This window comes from Staurois parvus, unplaced genomic scaffold (assembly GCF_062004578.1).
Source record: "Staurois parvus isolate SC_StPar_1 unplaced genomic scaffold, SC_StPar_1.0 ptg001053l, whole genome shotgun sequence".
Lineage (NCBI taxonomy): Eukaryota > Metazoa > Chordata > Amphibia > Anura > Ranidae > Staurois > Staurois parvus.
Genome location: NW_028318849.1, coordinates 401,651 through 424,098, shown reverse-complemented (window position 1 = coordinate 424,098; position 22,448 = coordinate 401,651). Strand labels below are relative to the sequence as shown.

General features: G+C 46.2%; 1 protein-coding gene across 1 annotated transcript in view; it reads left to right on the top strand.

The window, feature by feature from the left end:
* The window catches only part of DRAXIN (dorsal inhibitory axon guidance protein), a 97,548-nt gene that overhangs the window by 51,954 nt on the left and 23,146 nt on the right, over nucleotides 1-22,448 (top strand). The window contains exon 3 of the mRNA XM_089658148.1: nucleotides 21,405-21,595. Coding sequence (XP_089514274.1) covers nucleotides 21,405-21,595 — 191 coding nt within the window. The remainder of the gene's footprint in view (nucleotides 1-21,404; nucleotides 21,596-22,448) is intronic.

The window sequence follows — 22,448 nt, the reverse complement described above, 5'->3', positions numbered from 1 at the left end:
ACCAGCCATTGTTAACAGCATTTGTTCCAGGACGTGCAACAGAGGAATGACGTCGTTCATCCCATAGTCCTGCCGACTCACGAATAGCGTGGCCTCCTCAAAGGGCCTGAGCAAGCGGCAGGTGTCACGCATGAGCTGCCAATGGCTGACATCGAAGTTACACAGGGGAGTACCTTTATCCGCTTGTAACATCAGGAAATCGGTGATGGCCTTTCGCTGTTCGTAAAGGCGGTCTAACATATGTAGGGTTGAATTCCACCTTGTTGCAACGTCGCAGATCAGGCAATGCTGTGGAATTCCGTTCTGCCGCTGCAGCTCAAGGAGGGTGTGCTTTGCGGTGTAGGAATGGCTGCAATGCATGCAAAGTTTACGTGACATTTTAAGGATGTCTTGCAGTGGGATGGTGGATTTTAGGAACCGCTTGACAACCAGATTGAACACGTGAGCCATGCATGGCGCATGGCACAACCTTCCTTGACGCAGAGCAGACACCATGTTCTTTCCGTTGTCGGTCAACATGGTTCCGATTTTCAGTTTGCGCGGAGACAGCCATCTGTCGATTTCTCTGTTCATTACACTCAGAAGTTCCTCCCCTGTGTGACTACGTTCGCCAAGGCATACCAGGTGCAGCACAGCGTGACACCGTTGTGCCCTGCACATGTGATATGCCGGTCGGGTAATGGGACTTGGCACGGGGGTGGCGGCTGAGGACACGGCGGAAGAAGAGGTGGTAGAGGCGGACATCTTTGCTGGACCAAGGACGTGCAAACGTGGAGGCAAAAGCGGCGTGACCTGTCCAAGTTGCTGGTGCGGCTGTGCCGGCACCACGTTCACCCAGTGGGCCGTAAATGACATGTACTGTCCCTGACCGTAGTTACAGCTCCACACGTCGGCGCTGCCGTGCACTTTGGCAGAGACCGACATGCTCAAAGACTGGCCCACCATCTCTTCTACATGTGATTGCAGGGCTGGCACTGCCTTTTTGGCGAAGAAATGCCGGCTTGGCACTCTCCACCGCGGCTCGGCACAAGCCATCATTTCTCGGAAAGGTGCTGAGTCCACCACTTGGAAAGGGAGGGACTACAGCACCAGCAACTTGGACAGGAGGACGTTCAGCTTCTGCACCGTCGGGTGCGTGCTCGCAAACTGTTGTCTCTTGGAAACGGATTCCAAGAAAGACTGCTGACGGAATCCGTGAAGAGGAGTAGCAGGAGAAGGAGCATCTGAACGAGCGGAAGATGCCAACGAGCGACAACTCCCCTCAGCAGAGGTGTTGGAGCCTTGACTGGCTGATAGAGGGCGATTGACGTCGGGTGACGGAGCAAGTAACGGAGCGGGTGATGGAGCGGGGGCTGGGGCAGGCAGAACAGCCGTATCTTTATCACGGTTTTCCCAGGCCACCGAATGGCGACGCTGCATATGCTGACGCAACGCTGTAGTCCCAACATTGGCCCCCTGGCCACGCTTGACTTTCTGGCCACATAGTCGACATACGGCTACGTTTACTTCCTCGGGCGGCGTGATGAAAAATTGCCACACCGCCGAGTAGGGAACTTTGCCCCCGCTACTCCTCACTGGCTGACTGCTACTTCCTCCGTGCACACCGGCACCACTACTGGCCGTGGTGGTAGGCTGCAGTGGAGCTGGTGCTCTACTCCGTGGCCGTTTGGCTCCACTGACACTGCTGCGACCCTGCTGCCTCCTGGGCAACCCACCGACTGTTTTGCTCGCTGGCAAGCTGGCACCCTCTTCTCCTGATGATGCGGAAGCAATAGCCTGATGACGACAAGGCTGCCAAGTGCGATCAGCCTCATCACCATCAATTAGGGTCTCCGCGTCACTACTAGCCCCCTCGGCTGCGTGTGGGTCAGGAGACAGACCTGTCTCTAGACCGGCTACCGAGCCACTCTCCTCGCCAGTACTTCTTCGCCTGGCTGCTGAAGAGGCGGATGTCTCCCCCCGTTCCTGACTGCCCTCTGTTAGCTCTTCCTCACTGTACAGTGGGGCTGAGCCCACAGCATGCGATACTTCGCTTGGTGAGGGAACACCAAAGGACAGGGGCAGGTAGAGGACACGTGATTTCAGTGGGCTTGCTCCCGGGCCATGCCAACTAACGGTTGTGTCTGACGTACCCACCGACCGTTGGCTGTAGGTGTCAGAGGTGACCTGGGAAGAGGAAGACGACCGAGTCAACCAATCGATGACGGCAGGGTTGTCGGTGGAGACACGACTGCTGTATGACACTGGGAGCACTGGCCTCTGGCTGCGACTAGTGCTGCCTCGACCCCTTCCTCTGCTGCCACGTCTGCTCGCTCCTGAAACATTGCCTCCTCTGCCACTCCTCTGCGTGTTGTCTGACATACTCTTTAATTCAATAAGCACCCCAAAAATAAAACCGGATTTAACTCTTTGAACGTACAATAGTGGTTGTGAAGCAGAAAGTCAGTTTATTTAGCACAATCGGTCAATTGCAGCTTGCCGTTGGCTGGAAACTGTACGTTTATGTCACTGGAATGCACTAATCACCCAAAAAATATTACCGCCACCCGGCGTGTAAATGGATTTAACTCTTTGAACGTACAATAGTGGTTGCGAAGCAGAAAGTCAATTTATTTAGCACAATCGGTCAATTGCAGCTTGCCGTTGGCTGGAAACTGTACGTTTATGTCACTGGAATGCACTAATCACCCAAAAAATATTACCGCCACCCGGCGTGTAAATGGATCTAACTCTTTGAACGTACAATGGTGGTTGTGAAGCAGAAAGTCAGTTTATTTAGCACAATCGGTCAATTGCAGCTTGCCGTTGGCTGGAAACTGTACGTTTATGTCACTGGAATGCACTAATCACCCAAAAAAACAAAAAAACAAAAAAAACATTGGGCAGCAAAGTTGGGGGTCTTGAAGAAAACACAACAGTTCACAGCAGACATCAGATTAACTTGTTAGTCTCCTACCAGTCCCAAGTCACCTTCTTCTGGGTCTCCAGTCATGTACTCTGATTCAGTACAAATGCAGCTCAAGTCAAACAAGACAGAAGTTGCTGATGATCTCTCTTTCAATTCTGTTGAGACAACCCCTCTTTTCCTTACATACACTATATTGTCAAAAGTATTGGGCCGCCTGCCTTTACACACACATGAACTTTAATGGCATCCCTTAGTCTTAGTCCGTAGGGTTCAATATTGAGTTGGCCCATCCTTTGCAGCTATAACAGCTTCAACTCTTCTGGGAATGTTGTCCACAAGATTTAGGAGGGTGTCTATGGGAAGGTTGGACCATTCTTCCAGAAGTGCATTTGTGAGGTCAGGCACTTATGTTGGACAAGGCCTGACTCCCAGTCTCCGCTCTAATTCATCCCAAAGGTGTTCTGTCAGGTTGAGGTCAGGACTCTGTGCAGGCCAGTCAAGTTCCTCCATCCCAAACTCGCTCATCCATGTCTTTCTGGACCTTGCTTTCTGCACTGGTGCTCAGTCATGTTGGAACAGGAAGGGGCCATCCCCAAACTATTCCCACAAAGTTGGGAGCATGAAATTGTCCAAAATATCTTGGTATGCTGACGCCTTAAGAGTTCCCTTCAGTGGAACTAGGGGACCAAGCCCAACCCCTGAAAAGAAACCCTACACCATAACCCCCCTCCACCAAACTTTACACTTGGCACAATGCAGTCAGGCAAGTACTGTTCTCCTGGCAACCACCAAACCCAGACACGTCCATTGGATTGCCAGACAGAGGAGTGTGATTCATCACTCCAGAGAACACGTCTCCACTGCTCTAGAGTCTATTGGTGGTGTGCTTTACACCACTGCATCCGACGCTTTGCATCGCACTCAGTGGTGTAAGGCTTGGATGGAATCCCATTCCATAAATCTCTCTGCGCACTGTTGTGCTAATCTGAAGGCTACGTGAAGTTTGGAGGTCTTTAGCTATTGACTCTGCAGACAGTTGGTGATTTCTGCGCACTGTGCGCTTCAGCATGCGCTGACCCCGCTCTGTCATTTTATGTGGACTGCCACTTGGTGGCTGAGTTGTTGTTGTTCCCAGTTGCTTCCACTTTGTTATAATACCACTAACAGTTGACCATGGAATATTTAGTGGCAAGGAACTTTTATGGATGGACTTTGCACAAGTGGCAACCTATCACAGTACCACACTTGAATTCACTGAGCTCCTGAGAGCGACCCATTCTTTCACAAGTGTTTGTAGAACAGTCTGCATGCCTAGCTGCTTGACTGTATACACCTGTGGCCATAGAGGTGATTGGAACACTTGAATCCAATGATTTGGAGGGGCATCCTAATACTCTTGGAAATATAGTGTACATGCAGTGAGAGTGCTTTCTAGTACAGTCTGATCTCACCAGACATCCAAATAACACCCTTCCAAGGAGAAGGTTCTCAATCTTTTTGCTTCTCTGAGTTTTCACCCAATTGTGGTCAGCTATGGCAGGAATCCGTTCATCCAGCAGCAGCTCAGTCTCAGCACTTGCTTACTTCTAGGACCTTCTCCTCACATGTAGTATTGCATTGAGTATGATGGCAGCAGCAGTCTCTTCTCCTGGGCAGCACAGCATCATCTAGCTCCAGCAAACTCTATCCACACACTACTGTTCCCCCTTCAATGCAAACTTGTGGCGCTTGCTCTCTCAGCTGTTCAGCACAGGAAAATGTTTGCATCGGCACATGGTCCCAACAGTGGCATCCTCCCTGCATTCTTCAGGCTGGTGGCACAACAGACCTCCCTTTCTCCAGCAGCCCAGTTTACTGTCCTCTGTTGCATCAGACAATCACTGTCCTCCAGACTCAACCAAGATGGCTGCCCCCTGCACTGGAGACACTCCGTAGATGAGCATTAAAAATTGGTCTCCTTAACCACTTCCCGTGGAAGTGGTTATATCGGGATCATGACTACAACTACAGTCAATATCTCCTAAACACCGCAAGTTTAAGAGATATTCACTGTACCTACAGGTAAGCCTTATTAAAGACTTACCTGTAGGTACAAGTTCAAAAGCAGAGTTTACTACCACTTTAATAAATATTCAGTTTAACCCTGTCCACACTGCAGAAGGATAATACAGCAGCAACAAAGGAAGACTTTCTACAGCAGTTATCAGCTACAGTCCAGGTTTCATTAGGGATTTCTGGCCAGCTTTGTGTTATTTTCCCACTTGCCTGTGTACAGTTTTTATTGGGTTAATGACTCATCTTTGAGTGCTGCTGGATTTTCATGAACATTGCTTGTACGAACTCTTTGGTGGTCTCCCATGTGACTTGACGCACTGCGAAAGTCAATGTGGACTAACAAGTGGTAGTAATGGATTTGTATGGTCAGATGAAGATTCTGGATCTTTAGACAGATTTTGCTACTGGACGTGTAGGTTGGTTATCTGATTTCACATTGACAGTCTCAGGGTGAAGGTATCAACTTTGTAGCAGTAATGACGTTTAGTATTAACACATTTTTGGTTTTCGCTGAAGGCTAGGGGTGTTAGGTTGTTAATGCTAAGTGGTAGTCTCAGGTTAAGGGTAAAGGGTTTAAAGAAGCATCCTACATACATCTGTGCATCATTCATAACAACATGCTTGGTCACCAAATTAGGCAGATCCTTATAAAGGTCTTTCAAGAGGACCTGTGAGATTCTTGATAATCTGGGGTGGTGATGTCTGCCTTTCTCTGCCCCTTCGGGCATTAATCCTTTCGTTGACACCAATGATGGGGCATCATTCTTCCAAATGACACCAACTTTGGGGCATTGTTTACTCCCACAGATGTTGGGGCATTTTCTAATCCCAACGGACACATTGTTGACCTCTAAAGCCTGAAGGACCATAAACTGGTCCTTTCTTTGGGAAGTTTGGAGACCATTGGTCTGGGTCAAGAGCCCTTAACCTGCCAATCAGATGTTTAGTTACAGAGTTCAGACATGATCCTAGTGCAGTCCTTCTTAAAGTTTTTAACACAGAGGAACCCTTGGAAGAACTTCCAGGCCTCAGGGAACCCCAGCTCATAGTACATTACTGCGATGGTCAGTATGCTCCCTACTTTCATGGTCAATGGGAAGAACCCCTCTTACAGATCACTGGTGTCAGTGGTTACTTATTTGAGAGACCAGTATTGCTCAAGGAACCCCTAGTAACCTCTGGAGGAACTCTACGGTTCCATGGAACCCTGGTTGAGAGAGGCTGGTCTAGAGACTGTTGAGACTCAACAAGGAAAAAATGCAGTCTCCGAGTATAGTGTCATGCTTTTTTTATTTAATAAAATCTAATAGAACCAAAAAAATGTAAAGAAAATATTTTATGGTTAGGCAGAGAGCACTATATATGCAAGACATGCTGGTAGGTGAATTGGATCCTGACTAAATTGGCCCTGGTATGTGTATGTATGAATGGGAGTTAGGGACCTTAGATTGTACGCCCCTTAAGGGTTAGGGACTGATTTGAATGTACAATATATATGTAAAGAGCTGCGTAAAATGACGGCGCTATATAAGTACCTGAAATAAATAATTATGAGAAGGTTTTGTTCTGTGACTGGAGTTCCCCTTTAACCCCCTTCCCCCAACAATCAAAAGCTATCATTATTTGTATCATCCTCCTTATTCTCTCCAAAAACCAGGAAAGGTCATCAGATCCCCCCGTGTCCTCATAGTGCATTTTTCTCTCTGCATTATCCGGCTGTTACACCGCGTTTGCATAAATATTTGGTTTACAAGCCGGGTGCCTGGTGACATTTTAATATGTGAAATTACACGGCATCAAATCTACAAAAGCGTAAAAATTTGCCGGAACGCCAGACGGTGATTCTACTTGGCGGGGACATCAGTTGTAATTCACTGCCGTGTATCTGCTGAAGCAGAGGCGGCAGACAGGCTGCAATCATCTCCAATGATCGCCTCTCGTCAAAGGCTGCGCTCGTTAACATGTGATGAACCGCAGGGCTGCCTACATGTGGTACAATCGTTATTAAATCTGTTCCGAATTTTATCTTACAGCTGTGACTTCGTTCTGTGTCCTACCTCCCAGTTATGTTTTTTTTGGTTTTGTTTAATTTGATCACGTTTAAAAAATGTTCTGATAAAACGGAAAAGAACTTGCTGTGTGATCATTATTAAAGACAACATACACTTTGTAAAACGATGAGATAATAGCTGAGCCTTGCTTAGAAATGTCCTAGCAGGGGTATTATTCAATTTTTGTCAAAGCAGCTTTTTTTTGCATCTACAGACATCTTTTATCTGTAGGGATGCACTGATACCCTTTTTTGATTGACAAGTATGAGTACCGATACTTTCGGTACTCATCGATACTAAGTACTGAAACTTTGCGGTGCGATTTGCATCAATACAAAATGTATGGACACAATTTGCACCACAAAGAATAGCATGCAGTTTGAACAGGAATGCGATTCCTTGTCATAGCCTGAGTTTACACAGGAGCGGTGCAGGAAACGTCCCTGCACCGATCCCATACTGTCACCAAAGGAAAAGCTGAGGATTTGAAATTCCCACGGCTCTCTCCTCTTAGTGCAGGGATAACAGTACAGGGATGTGTAGGCTTGGGAAACCAGTGGAGAAACCGCATAATATTTGAACAGGCAGTGGCGTCCCGAGGCAGGTGCAGGGGGGTGCAGTCCGCACCGGGTGATACCGACCACACCGACGCCAATCCATTATGCTCAATCTGCAGATCTGATGCATCCTGCGGGGATCATCAGCTTTCTTTACAACTTACCTTTTCTTGGAGCAGGTCCGGTGTCACCCCGTATAGGTTGCATGCCGACAATCCTGGTCGGTATGCAACCTATACAGGGTGACACCGGACCCGCTCCAAGAAAAGGTAAGTTGTAAAGAAAGCCGACGATCCCCGCATGATGCATCAGATCTGCATATTGAGCATAATGGATTGGAGTCCGATCCATTATGCTCAATCCACAAATCCGATCCATTCTGCGGGGATCGTCGGGGCGGTGTCACCAGGTGACACCTACCCTAGGGATGGCTCTGTGAACAGGAATTGCATTTCTGTTCAAATCACATGCTATTCTTTGCGGTGCAATTTGTGTCCATACATTTTGGATTGACGCAAACTGCACCGTAAAGTAATGGTTTCAGGTATTGGGAGTACTTTTGAAAATACTAGGTATCGGCACCAATACTGATACCGGTTTCGGTGTTGGTGCATCCCTACTTATCCATATAGGTAGTTTTTGGTAAAAGTGAACTATGCCTTTACCTTTCCAAATGATATACTCTAGTTATACCGTTCATTCAGTCCTAAAATTTACAAAGCTCTGCCAGACTGTACAGCTAGAATTGTGCATTGTACATTAATAGGAAGTTATATGGAAGGGAAAAGTGTGGAAGAAAAAGGTGCACAACCAGCAGGAATGACCTCAGCCTGAAGAGGATTGTCAGGAAAAGGCCATTCAAAAGTGTTGGGGACTTTCACAAGGAGTGGACTGAGGCTGGAGTCAGTGCACCAAGAGCCATCACACACAGATGGATCCTGGACATGGGTTTCAAATGTCGTATTCCTCTTGTCAAGCCACTCCTGAACAACAAAAAACGTCAGAAGCGTCTTACCTGGGCTAAAGAAAAACAGACCTGGTCTGTTGCTCAGTGGTCCAAAGTCCTCTTTTCTGATGAGAGCAACTTTTGCATCTCATTTGGAAACCAAGGACCCCGAGTATGGAGGAAGAATGGAGAGGCACACACTGCAAGATGCTTGAAGTCCAGTGTGAAGTTTCCACAGTCTGAGTTGATTTGGGGAGCCATGTCATCTGCTGGTGTTGGTCCACTGTGCTTCATTAAGTCCAGGGTCAACGCAGCCGTCTACCAGGAGATTTTGGAGCACTTCATGCTTCCTTCCGCAGACGAGCTTTATGGGGATGCTGACTTCAATTTCCAGCAGGACTTGGCACCTGCCCCCACTGCCAAAAGCACCAAAACCTGGTTCAATGACTGTGGGATTACTGTGCTTGATTGGCCAGCAAACTCGTCTGACCCGAACCCCCTAGAGAATCTATGGGGCATTGCCAAGAGAAAGATGAGAGACATGAGACCGAACAATGCAGAAGAGCTGAAGGCCGCTATTGAAGCATCCTGGTCTTCCATAACACCACAGCAGTGCCACAGGCTGATAGCTTCCATGCCACACCGCATTGAGGCAGTAATTGCTGTAAAAGGGGCCCAATCCAAGTACTGAGTACATATGCATGCTTATACTTTTCAGAGGTCCGATATTGTTCTATGTACAATCCTTGTTTTATTGATTGCATGTAATATTCTCATTTTCTGAGATTGTGGATTTGGGATTTTCATGAGCTGTAAGCCATAATCATCACAATGATGACAAATCACGGCTTGAACTATCTTGCTTTGCATGTAATGAGTCTATCTCATATATTAGTTTCACCTTTTAAGATGCATTACTGAAATAAATGAACTTTTGCACGATATTCTAATTTTTAGAGTTTCACCTGTATATGTGAAACCCACGTGCTACAATACATCTCCCTCCTCAATGAGTGAATGTGTGGTCACATCTCTAAAAGATAAATGTTAATATCAATAATGAGTGCATTATTAGTAGAGATAAATTTGTCGCCCTGAAATGAAACTCAAGACCTTGAAGTAAAGAACAATGTATATTGGAGTAAAGTGCTTGTATAAACAGAATATAACAGCTAGAATACTTTGCAGCATATACTACAACCAGGCTGTATTTGATTTGTTTAGGATACTACTGTGAACTTGGACTAGACCAGCATGAACTGTAGCTCCACTCACAAATGAGTAGCATTAGGCAACCACAAGCTGATACCAAACAGATCAGGGCTATCTTGCCTATGAACTCTTGGAATGAGTGAGCTAAGCCTAGACCTTTGCAACAAAGGACTGGTAGTGTATTGAAAATTGCACTCAAGAACATACAAACTGTGCAGTCTCTAGACTTTGGTTTTCTGCCGGCTGTGTTGGGGCCCTTGAAGATGTTGGCACATTTATGGAGGGGGGAAATCCCTTCACTCAGTAAGCAAGTTCTAGGAAACAGTAAGATCCTTGGAAAACTGAAGTGGTTTCCAAAGGTTTAAGGTTCTGTAGCAAACTCTGGCTGACAAGAATGATAGTACTCAGTAGCCAAGAGATGGAAAGTAGCAGTAGAAGCAAAGGGCAGTAAATCCTCCAAATAGATATGCACAAAGTCAAGAAAGAAGTCAATAATGAGTCAATAACCCGCTCACCAGCTCTACTGTGTCTGTTGTGGTGTTGATTTTGGATATCTTCCTGCAGTGATCAGATGATGCAAGGACTCTGTAGCACAGCAGTGGCTTCAGGCTGACTACTTCACTGCAGCGGTCAAAAGTGGCTAGACTAGGCAATATGCTCCAAATCCTCTAGTGACACAAGCATTACGCCTCTGTACAAGACTTGACCACGGTGGCCTGCAGCACCCGGCGTAAAGTTTTACTAAACCCACAACAGTAAAATCAGTCTGTATATGCAGTAAAGCATGCTTGATATACTCACTATGAAACCTACAGTGTTAATCCTCTGTATTGTGTAAAAATACTGTTTGATCCTGACTTCTCTGATCCTCCCTTCTTCCAGTGCCCCCCCTCTTATCTCCTGATAAGACATATGGTGTGGAGACCCTCAGCTCAGTTTGGTGTGTATTGCTAGAGACATTTTTTTTTTCTTGGGAGAGCGCATGTTATCAGCACATGGCCTATCAGCACTGTCCAGACAGAGGTCAGGGGTTCTGCATCCTCATGCAGGAGAAGGAAAACTCCTCCTACAAGCTTTAACTAGTGCTCTGCTGGACACTGATAGAAGTCACAAGATTACTCTCACTCCTGATGTGAAAAGGTATTTAGCAGTTTATATTTACTAAAATAATTGCATTTCCATGTTCTTTGTACTGTGGGAAACCAGATATAGTGAATGCAGGGTTCTGGGAGACCAGATATAGTAAATGCAGGGTTCTGGGAGACCAGATATAATGAATGCAGGGTCTGGAGAGATCAGATATAATGAATGCAGGGTCCAGGGAGACCAAATATAGTGAATGCAGGGTCCGGGGAGACCAGATATAGTGAATGCAGGGTCCGGGGAGACCAGATATAGTGAATGCAGGGTCCAGAGAGACCAGATATAGTGAATGCAGGGTCCGGGGAGACCAGATATAGTGAATGCGGGGTCCGGGGAGATCAGATATAGTGAATGCAGGGTCCGGGGAGACCAGATATAGTGAATGCAGGGTCCGGGGAGACCAGATATAGTGAATGCAGGGTCCAGAGAGACCAGATATAGTGAATGCAGGGTCCAGAGAGACCAGATATAGTGAATGCAGGGTCCGGAGAGACCAGATATAGTGAATGCAGGGTCCGGGGAGACCAGATATAGTGAATGCAGGGTAGGGGAGACCAGATATAGTGAATGCAGGGTTCTGGGGGACCAGATATGGTGAATGCAGGGTCCGGGGAGACCAGATATGGTGAATGCAGGGTCCGGGGAGACTAGATATAGTGAATACAGGGTTCTAGGAGACCAGATATAGTGAATGCAGGGTATGGGGAGACCAGATATAGTGAATGCAGGGTCCAGGGAGACCAGATAAAGTGAATGCAGGGTCCGGGGAGACCAGATATAGTGAATGCAGGGTCCTGGCTTTGGGAACACTTTAAATCAGTCCAGTGATCTGCCTCTAATCAAATGGTTTTCCAGAACTGACAGGCCCTCCCAACCATGCAACACTCTCTTAACCCAGTGTTTCTCAATTTATTTCAGTCAAGTCACCCTTTAAAATTATGGACAATTTCAAGGCACCCTCTAAAATGATGGACAGATCCCGAGGCACCCTTTAAAATTATGGACAGTTTTGAGGCACCCCATTCTAAAATGTAAAGAACTATTCTAATAGTTTTATATAACACAGCAGCATCCACAGACGTAGAACACCCAACGCTAGAGGTGATTTATTCTTCCAAACCAAATATACTTTTGCACACTGGTACTGACTAATATTACAGTGTTTCTCTCAGTTTTTCTCCATCACTGAGCTAATGTGTCCCCAACACTGAGGGAGAGGGGCAGGGGAGGGTCAAAGAGGGATGCTGTGCAGGCAACTGACATTCTCCTTATCAACTGATGATGTCATTGGTTGTCAGGACGCCAAAGGCTAGAAGGTTGTAATGGTGCATAGTGAAGACCTGTGGCCAGGGGCGGACTGACCATTTGGAAACTCGGGCACTGCCCGAGGGCCCGGGGTCAGTAGGGGGCCCCATGAGATGCCCCTGGTACCTTTTTCATAGGCTTTTTGGAGTTTGGGCAATGACACAGGGGCCCCATGAATCCCTATTGCCCGGGAGCCCCATGAGTTGTCAGTCCGCCCCTGCCTGTGGCTTTGTGTAACTAAAAGTCACGCTTCTTCCACTTGCTGGCTTGTATTCAAGTTTTGGGCAACTTTTTAGACATTTTGCCAAGACACCCGTGAAGAAACCTCAAGGCACCCCAGGGTGCCTGGGCACCCTGGTTGAGAAACACTGTCTTAATCAACCTCCTCAGATCTCTCTCTGAGTTCTACCCTTCTGCACCCACTGGTAGCTATCTCCCAACTGCCGCGCTCTTTCCTGAGCTTTTCTATTTATATCACCCCTCTTGCCTCTATGCACTCTGGATCTTGTAGTTTCTTTTCCCTGCAACGGTACTAGTGTCATTCCTAACCCTAATCCTAACTACACCTCCCAGCATTCAGTGTTCCATGCTTGAAAGAATCAGGGGGCTCAAGTCTGAATAAGACCCATCTTGTGACGAAAAACAGGAGCTACATTAAGGAATTGTTAACAATAATAATGCATAATTAAGCCCGCATAGTTCAGTAACAATGATTCTGGTTATACCCAGATGGAAGTATCTAGGCAGGTTATAGAGTTCAGGCGGGTAACACAAAGAGGGGCAGTGACTACAAAGAATGTGCAGACCCTGAGAAAGTGATCACATGTTTAAGGCCCATTTACAATGCAAGTTACATGCTTCTCCTGTGTTGCGGTGCTATTGATTTTCAATGGGCTGTTTGAAAGAGATTTTTTATCTTAAATGGAACCCCAAAGCACAAAGGAAGCACACATTCAATGTGGTGCACCACAATACATGACAACACACCGTAGTGTGCTGTGGTGTGTTATGTTACAAAATTTGTGGTACTACCCATTTTTGGGACATTTTAGTACATTGGCAACCCATTTATTTCAATGGGCATTCTGAATGCAACATGTTAATCTGACTCAAAACGTGTGTTAAGTTACATGTGTTAACGCACTGCAAAAATGCATCCTTTAGGGCGAGATAACTGACCAAAGCAATGATGGGCCATACAGGGAAAGTGATAACAGGTTTGAAAAGGTGTTTTCATTTCAGACTGCAGCCACCTACGCCTTTCTGAAATCTCCCTTGAGACATCTTTAATTTAGGTCTGTTTGGTCTTTTTTTTTCATTTTTTGGTGAGTTAGTGATGTGTTTGTACCCAACAAAAAGAAATATCACCCAGGAATAAGTCCCGTCCATCCACGGGATCAATTACTAACCCTTCTAGAAGTGATTTGTGAGGACGATACTATCTCTGCTGCAAAGCACTTAATCCCCAAAGATAAGGATTTCCAATAGATTTTTTCTTAATGTCAGCAGCAGCCATCAAAGAGGGGTTTACAGACCCCCAGAGAGAGATTATCTGCCTTCGTAAACCGCCCGACCATCCAGCCTTCGCCAACACTTCTGCAGACTCTTTATATGATGTTTGAGAATGGAAATTTCCAGATCCCATCCACAAAATAATATATATTATTTTACTTTAAAATTCAGCTTCTGGACCAGAATTTTTGGGGTCAGGTGGCTTTCAGGTTTGGTGTACTTTTTTGTATTACTTATTTTTATTGTCTCTTTCATGCCTTACGTAGCACCTTTTCAATTTTTCCATAATGTTATTGCATATTCAGTTTTGATTATTCTTTCTTAAGCAGCTGACTATATGCTGGACAGCGCAGTCAGCACCTTTTGCTGGACAGCTGCTTCAGTGAAATAATTTACAGGAGAAGTCGCCACAAAAAAAAAAAATGCTAGTTTTCGTTAATGGGGACCTGTTATAATGGCACCTGTCAAAGTTGCAACTCCAGAAGGTCTGTCATCGTCCCTTGCAGAAATTTTATTTGTGCCTCAGAGGTGTGCTTTGCTAGGTGTTAGGCAATGGTGTGCTGTGCAGTATGAAAAATGTGGTACTACAAGAGCTGGATCATGCACAAGGCAGCTTAGGCATGAGTTAAGGGCCTGGTGGACATTCAGGGGCCCAGCTACAACCTGTATACTCCTGAAATAAACCGGGGTGTTGGTACAATTGCTATAAGCTGTGCACCCATCTGGCCTCCGGCGGCGGGTTGTTTAGCCAGTTCCTCGATGGGGTCTACAGTATGTATAATCTAGGCAGATCCAAGATGCCAGCTACACCCCTCTGGCTCCCATCTCTCTGGTCAATAGGCCCTATCAGGGAAATCTCATTTTTGCACCATAATTGAATTGTTGGGGTCCTGATCTTATGGTTACAGGTCAGATCTGTCGGGGTTGTGCCAAATACCAAGCACAAATAACACTAGGGTCACTAGGTACAAGGTGTGTGGTCCAGACAGGGAACTTGTCACCAAAACCAAGCTGGCCGACGCGTCTTCTATTGACCACCACCACTTTTCCAGCCAAGTCAGTCTCCATATTTACTTTCCCATGTATAGACCAATGTGCACTCACTGAAATAGACACTTGGTCCTCTTCTTCCTAGAACATTCTCTTTACTATTCAGTCTATTTTAATGTGATTATTAGAAGTTCATTTTATTATGGTTCTATATATTATGGCTACTCAATTTCATTGAGCTGTTCACTTGTAGGGTATTAGTAATGGAGCTATTCAGCTTTTCTGGTGGGACCCACTTAGTGATGAGCAGTTTACAATCCCTTAGAGGGGAAGGCCATTTTCTGTTAGTTCACATAATTCTCTGCAAAGTAGACCCTAGGGATCCCACAAGGTCTGAGGCACACACTTCTCTCTCGGCGAACCATCACCTCCTGACTCCACCGCTCCTTGCTACTTATAGACCTAGCTGGAAGGGGAGTGAAGACCTCTAGAGGGAAAAGTTGAAGACACCCCTGTCTCTAGAAATGGGCTGCAACAGGGCTCTATATGCTTGTCCTTTCAAAAAGGAAGATGAACTTGTAGGTAGGTGGTGTTTGACGGAGCGAACAAAGACAACCAAAGAGAAAGGCTTCTCTGTGCCTATAGCATCCCTTATCACTGTCCATTGAAGGGATGGGCGAGGCAAAGTTGCCATCTTGCCAAGGACCCCACTTGGTCTTAACCCATCCCTGGGTTCTCCCATCTCAACATTTCACCACTTAGTGTTTGCTGCCCGAGTGATCTACTTCCAGGCCAATCATTCTCATAAGCAGGTGGGGAGTGTTGTTAGCCCTGTGGTAATACCACACTTCTTTAAGTCATTATTTGCATTGGATTTTCTTAGGGGTACAGCAGTGGATTGGGGCATTAGGGCGTGTGATGAAGATGGCTTTGGCACAGCCAGTGAGTTTGTATGCCTCTTTAAGGTGGTTGTAAACCTCTGACATGAAATCTGAAGTATCATATCTGTCTGCTGCCTCTTTCCTCTGCTATCACAATGAGTCTCTTCTGACAATTTTTCCTGACACCAAGAGAAAAATGGTGACAGGGAAGGGAACAGATTGTGAATGACAGCCTCAACTCTGTTCCTGTGTGCGATGTGAAGGGGGGGGGGGTGTCCCTTCCCTCCCATCCACTCTTGGAGTTCTCCTCACTGATATAACTTTAGTTCCCTGCCCCCTTCTTTTCAGATCCTGTGTAAATTCTGAACTTTGAATAGATAAACAGGTACAACTTATGTAGGAGGATTTGTTTCATCTCTTTTTGTATCACCCGAGGCCAGTCACTTCACTGGGTATATATAAGGCCTTACGACCACTTTATTGTTACTTTAGGGTTACATGTACACTAGCCTACCCTGACCACCGGCTGCGGGAAAATGCAAAAACGTGCGTAAACATGGTATCGCTTTTACACACGTTTTTGCCGTGTTTTGCATTTTTTCACGGCCGCTGATCTAAACGTTCCTATCCTGAATGCGATTCTTCCCTGTTCAGGAGAGGGAGTTTTAACCTCACCTCAACACGGCAGCTCTAAAACTCTGCTAAAAATCTGCCACCCCCCTCTACCTATCCCTGCACTGGCTCTCGGTTGCCCAACGCATCAAATTCAAACTGCTAACCCTGACCTACAAAGCCATTCACAACACTGCCCCTAACTACCTCACCAACCTGATTCCCAAGTACCACCCTACCCGTATCCTTCGCTCCTCTCAGGACCTCCTTTTGTCTTGCTCCCTGGTCTCCTCCTCCCACGCACGACTGCAAGACTTCTCCAGGTCCTCCCCCATCCTCTGGAACTCACTACCCCAATCCATCAGATTGTCGCCTTCCCTCCTCACCTTCAGGCACTCCCTGAAAACCCACCTCTTCAGGGAAGCCTACCCCACCCTCACCTAACAGCCGATCCCCTCCACTCCTCCTACCACTCCATCCCCCACAGCCACTTCCTCCTGTACCACTACCCCCTCCCACCTAGATTGTAAGCTCGAAAGAGTAGGGCCCTCTTACCCCTCGTGTGTTTGTTGTTGCTGTCCTGTTTCATGTATTGTCCCGTCCCCCCCCTCTATTGTACAGCGCTGAGCAAACCCTTTGGCGCTATATAAACTTGATGTAATAATAATATAGGACCGGCAACAAGGTGAGGATGAACTGTAGAGACTTTATTTGAATGCAGAGTAAACGTTTCAGAAGAAAAGCAATGCTAACGCATTTCAATCAAACAAGACCTTACCTATGAGTAGGGCAGACCACAGGGACATTTTACACAATGAAGATCCATGAAAATGTAGAGAAGAAGGTAAAACAAGATGATCTCAAGCCACATATTTGCAAACAAATTCAACAAAGAGGCAATGAAACATTGTATCCAGAGTATACATTGCCTGTACTACGCACAATTAGGCACAGACATTTTTGTTTTCTCTTAGTGTTGTTTTAAGAATTTATTAACCCAGGCTGCCTTATTACCATCTAACTGGGGAAGCCGGAATCCATTAAGGGAATAGAACGCAGCCCAACGCTAATCTCCACCGCCGCAGACGGCTCTCCTGCCTGGATGGGTTCGCTTACACAAGTCGTGTTCCCAATTCCTAGGATGATACTAGTTGGTGAATTCATAAACCCGGCCAGTCAGCGGGGAGCTCTAATTTAGACAAATGAATGCAATTACACAGCGACTAACAGCTAGCTTGTAATTGCTGATAACCCCATGTATGATGCCTCCAGACACCGGAGCGACATACGCTTATAATTAAAGAAATATGCCGACTGTAAAATTTCAGGGCTCTTGTTACTTTTCCATTGTTCTTTTCTGTGTAGATATTTGCCTGTAATATATATATATATATATACACTGCTCAAAAAAATTAAAGGAACACTTTGAAAACACATCAGATCTCAATAGGGACAAATCTCCTGCTCTATCTCTATACTGATATGGACGGGGTAATGTGTTAGGAAGGTAAGGATGCCCCATCATTTGATGGAAATGAAAATTATCAACCTACAGAGGACTGAATTCAAAGACACCCCAAAAATCAAAGTGAAAAAAATGATGCAGCAGGCTTGTCCATTTTGCTGAAATTTCATTGCAGAAACTCAAAATGGTCTTCAGTAGTTTGTATGTCTCCCATGTGCTTGTATGCATGCCTGACAATGTCGGGGCATGCTCCTAATGAGATGACGGATGGTGTCCTGGGGTATTTCCTCCCAGATCTGGAAAAGGGCATCACTGAGCTCCTGGACAGTCTAAGGTGCAACCTGGCACCATCAGATGGACCAAAACATGATATCCCAGAGGTGTCCTATTGGATTTAGGTCAGGTGAGCATGGGGGCCATTCAATGGTATCAATTCCTTCATCCTCCAGGAACTGCCTGCATACTCTCGCTACATGAAGCCGGGCATTGTCATGTACCAGGAGGAAACCAGGACCCATTGCACCAGCATAGGGACTGACAATGGGTCCAAGGATTTCATCCCCATACCTAATTTGGCAGTCAGGGTGCCATTGTCTAGCCTGTAGAGGTCTGTGCGTCCCTCCATGGGTATGCCTCCCCAGACCATCACTGACCCACCACCAAAATGCTGAACAATGTCACAGGCAGTATAATGTTCCCCACGGCTTCTCCAGACCCTTCCATGTCTGTCACATGTGCTCAGGGTGAACCTGCTCCCATCTGCAAAAAGCACAGGGCGCCAAGTGGTGGACCTGTCAATTCTGGTGTTCAATGGCAAATGTCAATCGAGCTCTATGGTGCTGAGCAGTAAGCACAGGGCCCACTAAAGGATTTCAGGCCATCAGGCCGCCCTCATGAAGTCAATTTCTGATTGTTTGGTCAGAGACATTTACACCAGTGGCCTACTGGATGTCATTTTGTAGGGCTCTGGCAGTGCTTCTTCCAGCAGAGGTCCAAATCTCATGTTTCTTCTGTTCAGTTCCCCGGACCTTTATATTGCAGTCTCCTCTTTTACATCACAGACTCCCTTCACATTATACAATCCTTTGCATCAGAGCCCCCCATTCGCCCCTGTTTACATCACAGTAATCCCCTTTATATCACAGCCCACCTTACATCACAGCCCCCCTTTACATAATAGTGCTCCTCTTTACAATACACCACTCTTTACAATACAGCCCTCCTTTACATCACAGTCTCCCCCTTTATATTTCAGTTTGCTCTATATAAATTACAGCTCCCTTTACATTACAGCACCCCTTTTTACATCACAGACATCCCTTTACTTTGCATCCTCCCCTTTAAATTACAACCCCATTAGATTGCAGTGCCAACCTTTACATCACAGCCTTGCTTTGCATCACAGTCCCTCCATATACATCATAGCACCCCCCCCCGCCTCTTTACATCACAGCACTACTCTTTACAGCGCAGCCCCTCAGCCTTCCTTTACAATACAGTACTCCCTTTATATTGCAGTAATATTATCATTACTATTATACAGGATTTATATAGTGCCAACAGTCTGCTCAGTGCTTTACAACATGAGGGCAAACAGTACAGTAAGAATACAATTCAATGCAAGAGGAATCAGATGACCCTTTACATCACATCCCACCCCGTTTACATCACAGTCCCCAACTTTACATTACAGTCTCGCTTTAAATAACAGCACCCCCTTTACATTACACCCATGTATACCTTACACAGCAGGCCAAGGGGTGGCAGGTCAGAAAGGAGGGCATGAGCTTTCCAACTTTTCCTGATAACTAGTGGGTTATTGGTTGCTAGGACCACCAGAGAGGCCAGCACTCTTCTGCCCTGCCATGAGGTTGACAGCATAGCTTCCAACTGTCCCTGATTTCGAGAGACTGTCTCTGATTTGGAACAAAGTCCCTCTATCCCTCCTTCCTCCTCATTTGTCCCTCATTTTGGTCTGATCTGTATAGTTCTATATAAAATGCACTACTTGGCTATCAAAAAGTGTCTCACAGTGTTAAACTTTTCATCCAATTTCTAAAATGTTGCATTTGTAAACTTCAAAAGCCAGTATAAAGGAATAGTAGAGGTAAAATGCACTTGTCAATTTAACCTATTATTATTTTTGTACAATTCTCCTTTAAGGGAGTGTGGCAGGGGGTATGTCCTATGCCTACTTATTTTTGGTAATAGGTGTCTCCAGGGGCGGACTGACAACTGATGGGGCCCCCAGGCAATAGGGGATCCTGGGGCCCCTGTGTCCTTGCCCAAACTCAAAAAAGCCTATGAAAAAGGTACCAGGGGCATCTCATGGGGCCCCCTACTGACCTGGGGCCCTTGGGCAGTGCCCGAGTTTCCAAATGGTCAGTCCGCCCCTGAGTGTCCCTTGTTCCCATCTCAGAAGACTACAGATAGACAGGAATAACTTATGTAGGATGATTCATTTCATCTCCATGTGTCACCTGAGGATAGTCCCTTCAATGGGTATATGTAAGGGTTTACAAACACTTTAAATAACCATTGGTAGGTGCTACTGGTGCTACATTGGACATTGAATGCTGTGTTCCTGTAGGTTGGTAGGTGCTACTGGTAAACTCTACATCCCTGTAGGTTGGTAGGTGCTACTGGTGAACTCTGTGTTCCTTTAGGTTGGTAGATGCTACTGGTGAACTCTGCGTTCCTGTAGGTTGGTAGGTGCTACTGGTGAACTCTGTGTTCCTTTAGGTTGGTAGATGCTACTGGTGAACTCTGCGTTCCTGTAGGTTGGTAGGTGCTACTGGTGAACTCTGTGTTCCTTTAGGTTGGTAGATGCTACTGGTAAACTCTACATTCCTGTAGGTTGGTAGGTGCTACTGGTGAACTCTGCATTCCTTTAGGTTGGTAGATGCTACTGCTAAACTGCGTTCCTGTAGGTTGGTAGGTGCTACTGGTGAACTCTGCATTCCTGTAGGTTGGTAGGTGCTACTGGTGAACTCTGCATTCCTGTAGGTTGGTAGGTGCTACTGGTGAACTCTGAATTCCTGTAGGTTGGTAGATGCTACTGGTGAGCTCTGCATTCCTGTAGGTTGGTAGATGCTACTGGTGAACTCTACATTCCTGTAGGTTGGTAGATGCTACTGCTAAACTCTACGTTCCTGTAGGTTGGTAGATGCTGCTGGTGAACTCTGTGTTCCTGTCAGTTACTAGATGCTACTGGTGAACTCTGCGTTCCTGTAGGTTGGTAGATGCTACTGCTAAACTGCGTTCCTGTAGGTTGGTAGATGCAACTGGTGAACTTTTCATTCCTGTAGGTTGGTAGGTGCTACTGGTGAACTCTGCATTCCTGTAGGTTGGTAGATACTACTGGTGAACTCTGCATTCATTTAGGTTGGTAGATGCTACTGCTAAACCACGTTCCTGTAGGTTGGTAGGTGCTACAGGTGACTGCGTTGCTGTAGGTTGGTAGATTCTACTGGTGAACTCTACGTCCCTGTAGGTTGGTAGATGCTATTGGTGAACTCTGCATTCCTGTAGATTGGTAGATGATACTGCTAAACCTTGCGTTCCTCTAGGTTGATAGATGCTACTGGTGTAGCTTTGCACTCATTGACCAAACCATAAGAATGAACTGGATTCCTTTCACGATGCCTTTTCGTAACTCAAGGCACACAATATTAGAAGACCCTCATAAAAGTCAGAGACTTTGCAGGTGGTCGGGGGGGATGTCTGCAAGGGGTGAAACTCTTTAATCCGCTCGTCTGTATTTCCAGCAAGAGCCTTTGAAGCTGAGCCCAGCGGCCTTTTGAAGGAAGATTTAAGCCTCCGCGAGCCCACTCGTTCCACCCATGTGGAGATGTCCTCCAGTGCCTCTTCAGCCACCCGGCCTTCGTTAGGCACAGCCGAGCCCATGTTTATTAATGAGCAGCCCACAGCCATGGTGGAAGCCCCTCGCCGTGCTAAGGTGAGAATAATTTCTTTAAGTCTTGAATAATAATTGCACTTTATTTCACAGGTTTGCTAATATTGATGCGATCTAGCATGCCCGGTGCTCTATCGTTGTTCGGCATGGCATAGGGTCCCTCTGACTCCATCGTGGGCTCATTAACAATATTCTGGCAGAGACGATAAGCTAGTGGAAAGCAGGTGGATTAATATTGAAAAAGTTTCTCCAGGCAAAAATCAGTGTGGAGCTGATGTCTTGGATATATAATAAAGGTCTTTTGTTCTTAGCGGCGGATGGTGAGGCTCGGGATGCAGCATGCGATCTCCCACAATGCCATCTGTCTCAAAAGAGAGCTAAAATATTTAGGAGAATGATGGTGACTTATTTAACAGGAAGGAAAAATGTTTTTGAATGTGCAGCCAAGAGGCAGAGTAATGGAGACCTACAGCTGATTATATTAAATCAGGGCTCCTATCATTTCTTGTTTGTTTTAGTTCTACGATCCCCTCCTATAATAAAATATGAAATGTGGCCAATTGGTACCTAACCCTCTCCATGATCCTGCACTCCACCTTGTCACTTCTTCCAGGTTGAATGACAGCCAGCATCATTCAGCCCGCTTCTTGTGTGCCCAGCCTTGCTCTGTGGAGGGAAAGGGAAGTCACCGATGCCCTGTGGGGGAGGAAGGGGGCTTATGTGTTCATTGGGGGTCTATGATGTCAAAGCGGGGACATTGGTGTTCACTGGGGGTCATTGTTATCAGTGGGGGTCATTGGTGTTAGTAAGGGACCTTGCTGTCAGTAAGGGTCATTGTTGTCAATGGGATCATTAGTGTTAGTGGGAGACATTGGCGTCAGTAGAGGACCTTGAT